The sequence below is a fragment of the Pteropus alecto genome, unplaced genomic scaffold (genome assembly GCF_000325575.1).
Source record: "Pteropus alecto unplaced genomic scaffold, ASM32557v1 scaffold110, whole genome shotgun sequence".
NCBI classification, from domain to species: domain Eukaryota; kingdom Metazoa; phylum Chordata; class Mammalia; order Chiroptera; family Pteropodidae; genus Pteropus; species Pteropus alecto.
In genome coordinates, this window is record NW_006431920.1 from 13,285,445 (window position 1) to 13,299,549 (window position 14,105).

The following is a 14,105-nucleotide window of genomic DNA, read 5'->3' on the forward strand; positions in this document are numbered from 1 at the left end:
TATAGTAGATCTTTATTTTTAATGACTAGACTTTACTCATGAAAACCAGGTTATATGCCAAATATATAGCAAATAAATTTTTATCGGTCTCAAAAATATTGAATAATAATGTCAGAATTCTGTATAATATAATTTTATATACAAAATAGGTGATTACGAAAAGCGTGTGACAATCAGGAGACTAACGAGGTAGCCGAACACAGAAGGGAGCTTATTTTTTTCTGTGACACCTTGTTCTCCTGGGATTCTTTCTTAGATTCTTAAGTAAACAGTCCCGTAGAGAGCATATTTCATGTCTTCAAATTATTCATGAGGGTGAGTTTAATGTAGGAGACTTATGGAGGAATCAAGAACTTGTTTCTATCCTTTAATGTTACAGAAATTCTAACCCAAGCACAAAAGCACTGGTCTCAGCAATGTGGACGTTCCCTGGCATCGACAACATGTGTCTGAACATTAGTGATCAGTAAGTGGTTCTTGTTCTTTTTATATTTTTACAACATTCCACTCTGTGTCTGTGCATGTGTATGCATGTGTGTGGATGTGTGTGAGGGTGTGTGGATGAGTGGATGTGTGTTATTTGGCTGGAGGAAACTAGTACCCTGATAGAAATCTGTGTTTAACAGATTTTCTCTATCTCATTTAGTAATAATATACTGTAATAAAAAAAATTAGATGCTTTATAACTTGTAAACTTCTTTTGCATCCATATTTTCATTTAACAATCACAACAACCCTGAGAATTATTAATCCCATTTTTAAGATGAAGAAAATGAGGCTCATAGGAGCTAAGATTCTTGTATAAAATGTAGGTATGAAGTAATGTAGTAAAGCTGAGACCGAGATCTTGACTCCAATTCCCGTGTTTTTACACCAAATAGTGTTGCTTATTCATACTTCTAAGATAGTACATAACACATGTAAATTTGACATTAGTGCATCATTTTGCTAAAGTATAACTTTCCTATCAAAGGAGAGAATAAAAAGAACAAAGAGAAGAAAGGGGTCAAAAAGCCCTATCTTGCTGTATTAAGACAATTCCATGAGGATTGGAATTAACACTGTTTAATCACTAAGTGATCTCCCTCAACTCCCCATAACATGTCAGATCACTTGAAAATGGTCATGCAATGTATATTTAAGTTATAAAAAAATCAGTAAATTGTATCTAGGAATATACACCTGAATTTAAAACCAAATATTCACTTCTACACTTGTACATAAACATGAGTATGCACACATACCTCACTTCGATGTCGTTTTATTTGCAGAAGTTGTTTAAAGGAAAACAGTCTGGGAAAATGGAACACCAGTGGAGAACGTATCACTAATTTTGGTGTTTGCTCCTGCTCAGAAAATGTCCAGGTAGGATGAATTCAGTTTCAGTGAAGTAGAAAAAAGAAAGGAATAAATATCAAAACTTGAAAGATCTACCTAGGTTACCAAAAAGTCAGCATAATTTTATTTTACGGAAGCCAGTAGCTCAGAGATATAGACCTGGGCAGCTCAAAAATATTTGCTTTGAACTTCAGGTCACTGTTGTAAATCCATCTCAGGACAAATTTCCAAAGGTAGGTAATTCTATGGCACTCTTTGTGCAAACTAACTAAAGATGAATTTTTGGTTTCAGTTCAGTTCTAACCAGAAAGCTCTATGTTTCATACAACAAAATGCCATCGTACATATTATATCTGAAAACACAGTGGTACTGTAGTGGTCGGCTAGGAAGCCAGTAATGTGTGCATCCAGAAGAGAACTGCAGGTGTCTCTATGCACAACCTCCAGGATGTGAAAAAATCATGTCCTGGAAGACACAGAAAAGATTGTCCAATTATCACTTACCCTGTCTGTATTCTATAGATATACAGCTTAGTTTTCTAAGCTTATACATTCAATAAACTTTTAAGGAAACCAAATTCACTGGGGAAATTAAAGATACTTAAAGGAAAGAGGTCACTATTAGTTTCTTAGAGTCACTATGTTGTCAACTTACTTCTACATGGGGAGGAATCTAGCAGTATTTTGTGCCCTAAACTGTCTTGATATAATATTTTAGAATGAAAATATGATTGTGCTCTAAACTATCTTGATATAATATTTTAGAATGAAAATGTTTTCAGTAAATACAACCTATTTCTATGTTTTCATGCAAGGAAGTTACTAACAATAAAAACTGAGATCCTTTGGAATCCTTGAATATTTAAATATTAGTTTTACCCAAAACTCAAAGAGTATTTTAATCCATCATCTAATCTAGTTAATTTTTGAAATTCTTTATGTATTTTGTTTAGTTCACAGTAAAAGCCAAATAATTTAGTTTTTTAAAAAAATTAGAATCGATACATTTTTTTTAATTAAAAACAAAGTAGATCAAAATTTTCAACCTAATGCTTTGCTGATGAGAATCTAAATTTGTGTAAACATTTTTAAAAGTGTTTGACAGTGTCTACTAATGCTGAAGATAGACATACCGATTGGGGTCAGCAATTCCATTCCTATTATATATCCGTGAGAAATGTGAATAGGTTCACCAAGAGACATATACTAGAATATTTATAACAACACTATTCATAATAATCACCCCAATTCCCACCAACAGTAGAGTAGATTAATCAAATCTAATATATTTCCACAGTGGAAATGTATTTGCTGTATACAGCAAATGAGAGTGACTGATCTGCAACTATATGCATCATATTGGAAGATTCTCACAAACAAATGATGCATGAAAAACACCAAATACAAGAGAGTACATATAATATGATTCTATATAAATAGAATTCTATTTATATAGAATCATATTTATATAGTGATTGGACGAGAGTCTGCTGAGAGGGCTTCTGGCATCCTTGCATTGATCCTGTTCCTGATCCAATTGCTCATTACATGGGCTCAGTTTGTCAAAATCCATCAAGCAGCATACTCATAATAAATGTGCTTTTCTGTGTGTATAATTCAATGAAAAATTAAAGCTAAAAATTATACTGCCTACATAGGAGTATCTTTCTATTTGTGAAACCGGTGGCATTCTAGAATGTGATCTTCAAGTTGATACAACTTGAGGTAAGCTGAAATTCAGCATTCACTTTTTAGAGCAGATGCAATTTTATGCTCTTGGTACACACGTGTGATCCAAGCCTCAGGCTGTGGGACATCGTGTAAAAAGATGTAAGGAAACATTGGAAAAATGCCAGGCTTTCCCAAACTAAACTTTGTAGCTGTGAAGCATGGAAAGCTTCAGTGAAAAATAAGTGGCTAGGAAGTGTAAAAAACTACAAGGATAAAAATAATTGGTTAAAACCAAGCTCTGAGATTGGTTAATAATAATGTACCAATGGGCTTCATTCTGACAAATGTATGATGATAAAGTAAGATGCTAATAATGGAGAAAGCTGGGTGAAAGGTATCCAGGGATTCTTGTTAGCATCTTTGCAATATATATACATACATACACATGCGACTTTGCAACATATACATAAACTTTTTATTTTGGAATAATTTTAACGTATATAAAGATTAGATTTAGATTTAGATAAAATTAAAGTAGATTTAGGTTTAGATATATGTAAAATTGAGCTTGGACACCGAAGTTTGATACCCTAAAGCTAATATAAAACAAAATTTTCATCCACTGCTATCAATCCCTGAGAACTGAAGTCTGTTAATGTGATCTTTTCAATTTGCGACAATTTTTTTTTTCTTTCCTGTGAATCACTGAGAGAATTTTGAGTCATCTTAATGTTTAATGTTATTCTCCAAACACATCAAGCATGTCAGTACAGTTAAAGAAAAATCTCACAATAGTTAATCTGTGTTCTTTTTGGCTTCGAGTGAGGTCCAAACAAATATATACACTCTCTCTATGTAATATTTGTTCTAATTTCTTGGCATAAGCAAGATGCCTTTCTTTTCAAAGCTCTTTAAAGTCAAAGTACAGATGTCACCCTCCACCAGTTGCAGTAATAGACAAATGATGAGACCGAAGCTCCTCAATGTTATCTATCATTCGATTTATACAGTTTCAGCCAGAAAGAACTTAATTTTTAACTTTGTTTTTCAGGAATGTCCTAAATTTAACTATTCTCCACCTCATAGAAGAACTTATTCTTCCCAAGTAATTTATAACCTCACTGGGCTCCGCTTGGAAAATTATCTTATATCAACTGCTAATGAGTTTATGCAAAAAAGGTAAAACTACTTTGTTTATAGCATATTTAACTTGGCATCTCTTGCTTTCTAATTTGATGGTAATTGCCTTTTGAACTTGAGACAATAGGTGCGCATTTCTACTGATTATTTACATTGTTAAATTCTGTTTTATCTAAATAGCCTTGTGTGTTAAAATTTAAGTAATGACTCTAAATTAAGATTTATTTAAGCAAATTGAAAAGCATCGATTTTTTTCAGACCTCAAAAATGTATTGTGAAATTTGTACTTTTTTGCTTGAAACAAAAGAGAAGTTATTGACTGGATTATTCCAACTTGGAGAATTTTAAGGTGTTGCTTTTGGTGACAAGTGGCCTTAGTTCCAATATAAATATCTCAAAACTTAGAGTATATCTGCATGTGGATAAAATGTGTCCATGTGTAGCAAGGCCATGGGCTTGTACCTAAGCCACTTAAGCTTTTGCCATGGATGTAAGGTTGGTAGGCTCGAATTTGCAACAACATGGATGGACCTAGAGGATACTACACTAAGTGAAATAAGCCAGACACAGAAAGACACATACTGCAAGATTTCACTTATAAGTGGAATCTAAATTAGTCAAACTCATTGAAGCACAGAATAGAATAGTGGTTGCCAGAGTCTGAGGGGGAGGGGAAAATAGAGAGATGTTGGTCAAGAGTACAAAGTTTCCGTTATGCAAGATGAATAGATTCTGGAGATCTATTCAACAGCAATGTGGCTATAGTTAACAATACTGTATCATATACTTGAGATTTGCTAAGGGAATAGGTCTTAAGAGTTCTTAGCACATACACATACACACACACAAACAAAGAAACTGATAACCATGTGAGATAATGGATATTCTAATTAGCCTGATTGTGGTAATTATTTTACAATGTATACATATATCAAAAGATCAAGTGGTACACCTTGAATATATACAATTTTTATTTGTCAATTATACCTCAATAAAGCTGGGGGGAGGTGACAAGCTTTCAATAAGCTATTGTTTTCTCATTTCTTCCATCTTTTCCCTCTTTTATTTTTCAATGTACATAAAGGACTAATGTTTACTGTAAAATGTTTACAAACTGCAGATAAGCAAAAAGAAGAAAAAATAATCTCTCTCTACTCAGATATAATCATTTTGTGTATTCTTCTAGAAGTTTTCTAGTCAGAGATACATGTAAATATTTTCAACAAAATGAGGTTTATTAAAAATAAACTGTTCTAAAGTTTACTTTAAAAAATGAATGATATACTATAATGTTCTTTGCATGTCAAAAATATAGCTCTGTGGCATCACATTTAGAATGACAGCCACAAGAAGAGTATACTAGTGTGACTGCATCATCATTGATTTAACCCAACCCTAATTTGGGACATTGAAACTAATTTATCCTTTAAATTGCTACTTGGATATTTAAAATCCACTTTTTATTTTTAAGGGGCCATGAAGTGACAGGTAGTTTTATATAGACACAAATCATCTTTAAATATCCAAAGAGAATAAAGTGTAACACCAGGGGAAAAACTAAGGGAAAAAGTTTGCAGTATAGAAGAAATGGGGCCATTTGCAAAAAGATAAGAACTGGTGTTTTATCACTTTAGTATTAAGTTACCTAAAAGAGGGTATTTAAGCATAAAAATTGTAAGATTTTTGAGATGGTACAAATCCAGTTAACAGTAGCTTACAATAAAGAGGAATTGGTTGGCTTGTGTGTCACTTATTTTCAGAATGATTATTCCACATTTGCTATTGTTTAGAACTTTTTTCTCCTAGTTATAATGTACATTTTAGGCTAGAATGTAATCAAATAAATCAATAAAAATAAAATGTTTGTCAGATAGTATTTACTTCATACTGTAAATATGTTCCTAATGGAAGGAAAAAAAGAGCTTTATTTAGACATTTTAGATCTATTTATACTATTTTCTCCATTAAAACAAATATAAATTTTATTATTTTATATAGATATGGAGGTTGGAGTTTTGGGCTGCCTTTGACTAATGACCTCCGTTTTGATGTAACCTCAGTTCCTGCCAATAGAACACTTGCCAAGGTAAATTATGAACTTTCTTCTGGGATGTCATATAATTGAGAATGTGAACTTGAGATGTTCAAGCATTTTTATGAGGTAAAAGCAAAACATAGGTACAATCAATTTGAAGAACAGTTTGGCATAATACATACCCCAGGGAAATGTGTACGCATAAGTATGAGGATAGATATACAAAAATGTACATGGTAGTATTTTTCATATTAGCCAAAAATACAACCCAAATTGCCCATATACAGTAGAATAAAAACATAAATGGTTACATATTCATTTGATAGTCCTTTCAGCAATGGAAATGAATTAACTCAGTTATATATAACACATAGGCTAAATCTCCCAAACATTGTTAATAAGCTAAAGAAAAGACAAAAAAAGAATGCATAACTATAATTGAATTTACTATAAACTGAGAGTAGGCAAAACTCAACCATATTGTTTAGGGGAGAGAAAGAGAGAGAATTGTGATTTGGAAGGACATGGAGGGTCAAGTTATTGGGAAATTGGTGCTCTTATTTTATTATTTGGGAAATTGGTACTCTTATTATTTTAAATATAAATCTGTAGGCTGTCACATGTAAAGGCAGCCTAATTTCTTTCAACAATTCTGATCTCGCCTTCTTTTGCAATTGAACAGGTATGGTATGATCCAGAAGGATATCACTCTCTTCCAGCCTACCTCAACAGTTTGAATAATTTCCTTCTGCGAGTTAACATGTCCAAATATGATGCTGCCCGACATGGTAAAGTTACTTACACAGAGCTTTTTGTATTGCAACTTTTGCTACTCTCCACATAAAAATGTATGTTAGAACCCATTTTCTCCCAGTGGCAGGTATTTTATGGTACCTAAATCACAGATCTTTAGAAGGAGTTTGGAAGTCTAACGCCAGATGAAACATTTGGAATAATTCCCTTAACTTCAGGTTAATTTAGTTTCCTCATTTATCAATCCAGGATAGCAATGCTGACTTCATGCTTATTTCTGTTCTCATACTTAGTAGTTACATCCCATAGAAAAACATTTTATAACTACTTATTTGCATATAGGCTAAAAAAATTTTAAATGATGTCAGTAAATATTGTACACAAATCTAAACATGAAGACAAAACTTTTAAACTAAAAAGCTCTATACTTGACTAAAAGTTTTACCATTAAGTGAGCATATGACACATGCTTTCTATGAAATACTGCTAATCCTTAAAAGTACTCTTTCAAGATGAATATTATTGTTCTCTACTATTAGCTCTCTGGGGCTCAGAAGTGGGATTTGAACCCAGGTCTGAACCGAGATCTGTGAATCTTGCCTCTTCATTTTTATAATACTCTGTACTTCATTTTTCTATTACTCCTCTTTATTCAGCCAAGTCTGTTTTAACTGGATTTCTCAAGAAACTTCCACATAGTTTTAAAAATGGAATTTGAAAAAGACTGACTTTTTTTTTTTTCTAATTCAATTAGAATTAGACCATTTCATCTTCTTAAGACTTGCTGAAATTATTTTCCCATACTGATCCTAAAAAAAAAAATATTAAAGATGAAAAACAACTGAATAACATACTTGCTGGCCAAGACTGAGTATCCAGCCAGATAAATGGGCTAACAAATAACCTAACAAATAGGGAAAAAAGACACAACATATCTTCGGGAAATACTGAGACCCACTTTTCTTTCATCTCCCTGCTGTTGAGCACAATAATGTGTGCTGGATGTTCATGGTGATTGTACCAGTAAACTGTGGAGTTAGATATTCATCCTAGAAACAGAATCTTTTGGAGTCTTCATTTCAGAGAAAACGGTATTTTTTTTCCCCCGACTGCTCTGGCATTTTCCTAGCAGGAGGAACCATAAAGAAAATAACAAGATTTATAGATAGTCCTTAGATCTAGAGCATCAATAAAGGGCACAGTCAAAAGTAGTAAATTAAGTTAAATGGAGACTAAAGCTAGATGGGTCTAGTATAACTTGGTTTCAAATACTGTCGAACACTTGACTTTCATAGGATGTCTTATTCAGAGCAAAAGACATTTGTTGTTGTAACGAATAATGAAAATATAAAAGCTGTAGAAATGACTAGGGGAAATGTATCAAAAGTATATAGATGAGAAGAAGAGACCAATGTCACTTTTGAAGGGTCATCTTTTGAAACCTGTATTCGGATTTTATTTACCATTAGAGTTCTTTATTAAGACCAAATCGATGTGAATCATTCTGGGCTCCAGCAGGCTAGCTGTAGCTCCTACCACCATATTTTTAATTACAAAGTGTAAAGAATTAAGAATTCTAAAATGTAAACTATATATTGACCCTAAAAGGAAATTTATTTATTTATTTATTTTACTTAAAAATAAGGCTCATCTTGAGTAATATAGAGATTGATAGTAATGTACCTTCTATTTTTAATTCACTTTTCTTATATAGACTTATGAAAGTGTTAGGTTTCCACCCTCTCTTTTCCACCCTTCTTTCGAAGAAGAAATCCATGGCACCCTAAATGCTTTTATTGTTTTATAATGTATAATGGGGCCTGCCATAGTAATATTTTTTTAAATTTTTATTTTTATTATAGTGACATTGGTTAATGAAATCCAGTAAGTTTCAGGCATACAATTCAACAGTAAGACATATATATATATTGCATTGCGTGTTCACCACCCATAGTTAGATTCCTTTCTGTCACCACATATTTGAATATTGTCTTTAAAAATCACCTCAACTATTTTGCTACCTCCACCTACAGCACTATCTGTTTTAAGGCATCTTTGTTGAATTCTACATTAACTGGAATTTTTCTTTTGCTGTAAAATTGATTTTCTTTGAATTCTCACACACTTAAAAATCTGTTAATTAGCTTTCCTTTGCAATGTCAATATCTATTATATTCATGTGGTTTCCTCTCATGGTTAATTTAACATGAAAATTCTGTTATTTCTTCCCAAAGAATATATGTTTGCTTGTTTCTACTAACAAATGTTATATAGCTAGGCTCTTTTTCAAAATAACTGATACACAGTTCCCTCCACCTTAGTGTTTATTCTTACCCTTTATTGCATTAGTAACAATGGTCAATGGGAAACATTTTATTTACGTTTACAACTGTAGAGATGATATAAAATGTGTTATTTTAAATGTATACGTGGGGAAAATAATTAAAATTTAGAGATTTAATTAGATTTAAGAAGCATTCATTGACTAATCACTGTACTCAAAACCACGTACTCAGGATCCACAGAGGAGATTTTGATATAGATCTCTAACTCTTATACGTTTACTTGATCTTTCAGCTAAAGATATGTATGAAACAATTGTTTCGGCACCATTTTTCACAGTGGACTAAATGTAATTTGCAAAGATTCCTCTAGTGAAATAGAGTATTTTGAAAATACAAAGCAGAAATGTAAAAATATGATATCTCCCTGCCTATATTATAACTCAGCAAGGTTTACATAGGGACCTAGGGAAAATTGAATCTTGGTAGCAAGAAAGCCCATTAATTAGCAAAAAAGATAAGAAAGGTTTATTCCCTCAAAGATGTGATTAAAATTCTAGGCCAAGCTGGTTATCGTTGTTGTTTGTTTCTTTGTTTTGCTTTAACTACATATTTATTTTTTTAGCATAAAACAATTGCAGAATTCAACTTCAAAACATGTCACATTCTACTTAATAAAAATTATAAATTTGAGTTAACGGGGAGAATATAACTTTAGATAATTCTATAATATTTGGGTATGGTGAAAGGAACTTAATATCTAACTATAATGAACATATATTGTATGAGCAGTAAGTGAGAAAGTTCTCCCTCAGCTAATGACTCTGTAGCAATAAGTATTTAAGGGATATCTTCCTTTCATCCCCTACCATTCTTTTCCAAAGTTATTCAGACAGTATAGACTTTGCCTTTACACTGTGTGTGTTTGAGAAACTGTTGCCAGCCCATTTTGATTCTAGCTAACCAAAGTCCTCTAAGGAAGGAGGGGGTGAAAAAACCTTGCTTCTAACTCAAAAAGTATAAGCAGTTCTGGGAGACCCCAATAATGCAGGACTGTACTGGATTAAGTGACTACTTTTCTGGAATCAACCGGTTTCTCTGAATCCTCTGGGATCTTTATGTCTCAATGAAGATCTCTTGGGAGTGGCTGAAGCTCCAAGCTCTACTGTGGTAGAATTCTAGAATAATAAGTGTCTTAGAAATAGTAAAGGAGAAAGACAGATCCTCTCAGGGACAATATTTCTCTAGCACAGCCAATCACACAATAAAAAAGGATGGAGTGGTCAATGTGCATTCTTTAGGAGATCCTCTTATAATCGGTCTCCTTTTGAGTTGCTTCTTTAAATGCTGTATATTTCTGAAGTACAGCAGATAAAGAGGAGAGAGTTGAGAACAATTACTTAAATATAATAGAAAAAATGCCATATAAAAAATGTAAATTCTTGCCCCTTCCCTCAAAATTCTACCCATAATGTGGAAAACTTCGTTTTTCTTTCTAAATGGGTGTCACCAATTGTATGGCATTGATGAGATTGGAAGAAAATCATTTTCCTTTAAAAGAGTATCCCCAAGGTAAAATTCTTTTGATCATAGCATAAGGAGGAAAGTATTGTGTATTATTCATCTAAAAATTGGTATTTTTGATGAACTAAATACTTCCTAATGGAATAAATGGTCTCTTCTTTAAGGCATCATCATGTATAGTCATCCTTACCCAGGAGTGCAAGACCAAGAGCAAGCCACGTAAGTAGACCTATCTGGCATGACTACTTTCTCTTTGGCATAGTTGAGCCTCTACATAAAGCACTATAAATGGAAATCGCAGTTGTATCTTAATGCATGTCAATCTAGAAAAGCTGGTATATGTCATTGACTGGGATAAAAGGAAGTTTCTGAAAGAGAGTACAGTGAGGTTGCCAAGTAGAGCTTGTTGACTGTAGATTCACGGAATCTGCTGCTTTTATAAGTCAAGTGTGTAAGTGCTTCATCATTTCAATTTCCCCGCATAGTGTTTAAGTACTATTTCTATGCTCAAGAACTATATATCCCTTGATACACCCTGTAACCCATGGAGACTGAAGTTTTCTATCAAATATCTCTAAGCAATTCAGATGCACTAGAGCTACGTTTATTCCAGGGTCACAGCTGAGTCATGTAGAAGGTATTATCTGGCCGTCTTGCAAGAAGACTTATTTGTGTCACAGCCAACTCTTACACTGTTTTGTTGATGGTTTTAGTCAAGAATCTTTCTGAGAGAAAGAGAGTTCCAAAAACTTATCTGTGCTTTCTTCTTCCTATTGCTCACTATAGAATGAGCAGCTTAATCGATATTTTAGTGGCACTCTCCATCCTGATGGGCTACTCTGTCACCACTGCCAGCTTTGTCACCTATGTTGTAAGGGAGCATCAGACCAAAGCCAAGCAGTTGCAGCATATTTCAGGCATCGGTGTGACATGCTATTGGGTAACAAACTTCATTTATGACATGGTGAGTAACTTGTATCATTGCAGGAAAGACAGGATTGATCTGAGTAGAAGATATCAGTTTTATATTAGAGACTTATTTATGCTAGTTTGTTCAGATCATTACCACAAAATAAATTAAGAAAAAATAATTTGCATCAGGTTTATATTCACCCAGTGGTTGGAGGAAAGAGAAATCCACCTGCCCTTATCTCTGTGGTCTGAGGACCACCTGGATCAGAACCCCCAGGGCACTTGTTGAATGCAGATTCCTGGGCCCCATACCAGACCTATTAGAGTTGTATCTTGGGAGTGAAGCCTGGAGAATATGCATTTTTAACAAAATTCCCCCAAGTTATTTTATACACACTGAAGTTTGAGAACCACTATTGTTGAGAAATGGAATTTTCACAGAACAGATTTGCCCATTGGTACCAAATAATGCTTATAAAATTTAATAAAATAGAGTAAAAATTTCAAAGTAGCATCCCCTGCTGAATGACACTTTGGAGAAAATTAATAGGGACAATAAAGGATGAATTTCACTGATAGCTCTTGCATTTGCATAGAATGGTCCCAAAGTTAAGATGGTTTTTCTTGACTTGAAATGAGCCAGTATCAGCCAAAAGCCCAGGATGAGTATGCTCTGCCCGATGATTATGGTGAAATTGTCTGAGTTGCTGCAAAGATCATTGGCTTAAAGGATTGGAAAGTAATTAACTGCATATCCATTTTGTTAATGTATCTAGTGAAGTCTGAAATGCATTTGTTGTAGAAGTCAAATCTGAAAGAATGGTAATGACTTAAGACCTTTAATGTTAATAAGACTTTTAATGTTAAGAAAGTTTAAGAATACACAGTTCTGTGAAGGGCTGCTTACTATTTAGATTCTGTTGTCATATATCTGATGCTCACTCTAATTTAGGAGATTTTCCCCCCAAATTAAATTCCCATCTCTTTTATTGCATGCATCTTGCTGCAAACTCTCAGCATTTACTAAGTCTACTTGTCAATAAAACACTGAGTTCTTTGTTCTTACACCTGTGATTCCAAGAATGCGTAGAACCCACTGCCTTGCGGTTTTGTACCAAGTGGCTCACACTGATTTAACCAAGCCTTAGAAATCGACTTTCTGAGAGTTCCAGCATTCCAAAGGAAGTCAGTACTCTGAGGACTGAATCTAATACCAAGATACCTGGCTGTCTTATCTTTCTCATTGAACCTCTGGCACCGAATGATCTCAAATCTCAAAGCCTGGAGGCAGAAACACTAGAGATTCCATATATATCCATACAGATGAAGCTGGCTTGACCTCACGTTGCAGGAGACAAATCAATGTAAAATAAGTGAAATCAATGTAAAATAAGCCGAACATTACAAACAACAGGAACGTGAAAATTCATTCCTTCAAATATTTCTAGGTCAACTTGTTACAATTTTGAACTAAATGGGCTATTGATTAAAAAAGTATTTTGCCATGTATTAAACATTATTTTACATATTCTCATAGGTCTTCTACTTGGTGCCCGTAGCATTTTCAATTGGTATCATTGCAATTTTCAAATTACCTGCCTTCTACAGTGAAAACAACCTAGGCGCTGTATCTCTTCTACTCTTGCTGTTTGGGTAAGTTGCAGTGAAAGAATAATTAACAGAATAAGATTCTCCTAGGCACAAAAGGACCTAAATCTCGTTGGCTAATTTACAATTGCCTTGGGGTTTCATTAGCCATGAGTGACAAGTAACAATACATTACGCTTGCTAGTTCATAGTTTGTAAAGTACAATAATTCTGAAAGTGATTGTTGTTATTAATAGTAATACCTACCATTAATGAACACTTTTACTATATACCAAATGTCATGCTCAGCAATTTACATATGTAATTTAACTTACATAAGTGGAGGCTTTAGAAAAAATGTATTCATGTATAGATTTGTGTATTAACAAATTATGAGTATATATAGCATTATACGATATACATATTTATATATTTATTTTATTTATATTTTTATAGATGTATAAAACAAACACATGATATTATTTCTGTATTAGGGTAATACAGGTAATACAGGTTGATACAATCAATGTTTAGCGTAGCGATTCTTTCTGCCCTGAATGCCTGGGTAGTATTTAAGAAGTAACTATTTAGTTAGCATTTGTAGCTGATGAAGGATTTCTCTGTCTCTAGTTCTGCTTCACTATGCCAAAGGTTACTTAAGTATTTCCTCAAAACAAGACATCCAGCTTCTAAGCACGCCCTGTCTGCTTAGGCCGCTTACCATAAAAACATTATTTTTCTTCAACTTTAAATTGTAAAGTTTACATTGATTAAATTTATATTTCTGAGAAGGAAAAAAAAAAAAACTCTTGCCTCGGCAGGGGAACCCCAACTCTAGGAGGAATTAATTTCAAGTTGCCATG

General features: G+C 33.4%; 1 protein-coding gene across 1 annotated transcript in view; it reads left to right on the top strand.

The window, feature by feature from the left end:
• The window catches only part of ABCA12 (ATP binding cassette subfamily A member 12), a 164,405-nt gene that overhangs the window by 133,337 nt on the left and 16,963 nt on the right, over window positions 1-14,105 (top strand). The window contains exons 35-42 of the mRNA XM_006906757.1: window positions 380-466; window positions 1,272-1,365; window positions 4,061-4,188; window positions 6,148-6,235; window positions 6,867-6,972; window positions 10,908-10,962; window positions 11,530-11,707; window positions 13,193-13,308. Of these exons, the coding sequence (XP_006906819.1) occupies window positions 380-466; window positions 1,272-1,365; window positions 4,061-4,188; window positions 6,148-6,235; window positions 6,867-6,972; window positions 10,908-10,962; window positions 11,530-11,707; window positions 13,193-13,308 (852 nt within the window). The remainder of the gene's footprint in view (window positions 1-379; window positions 467-1,271; window positions 1,366-4,060; window positions 4,189-6,147; window positions 6,236-6,866; window positions 6,973-10,907; window positions 10,963-11,529; window positions 11,708-13,192; window positions 13,309-14,105) is intronic.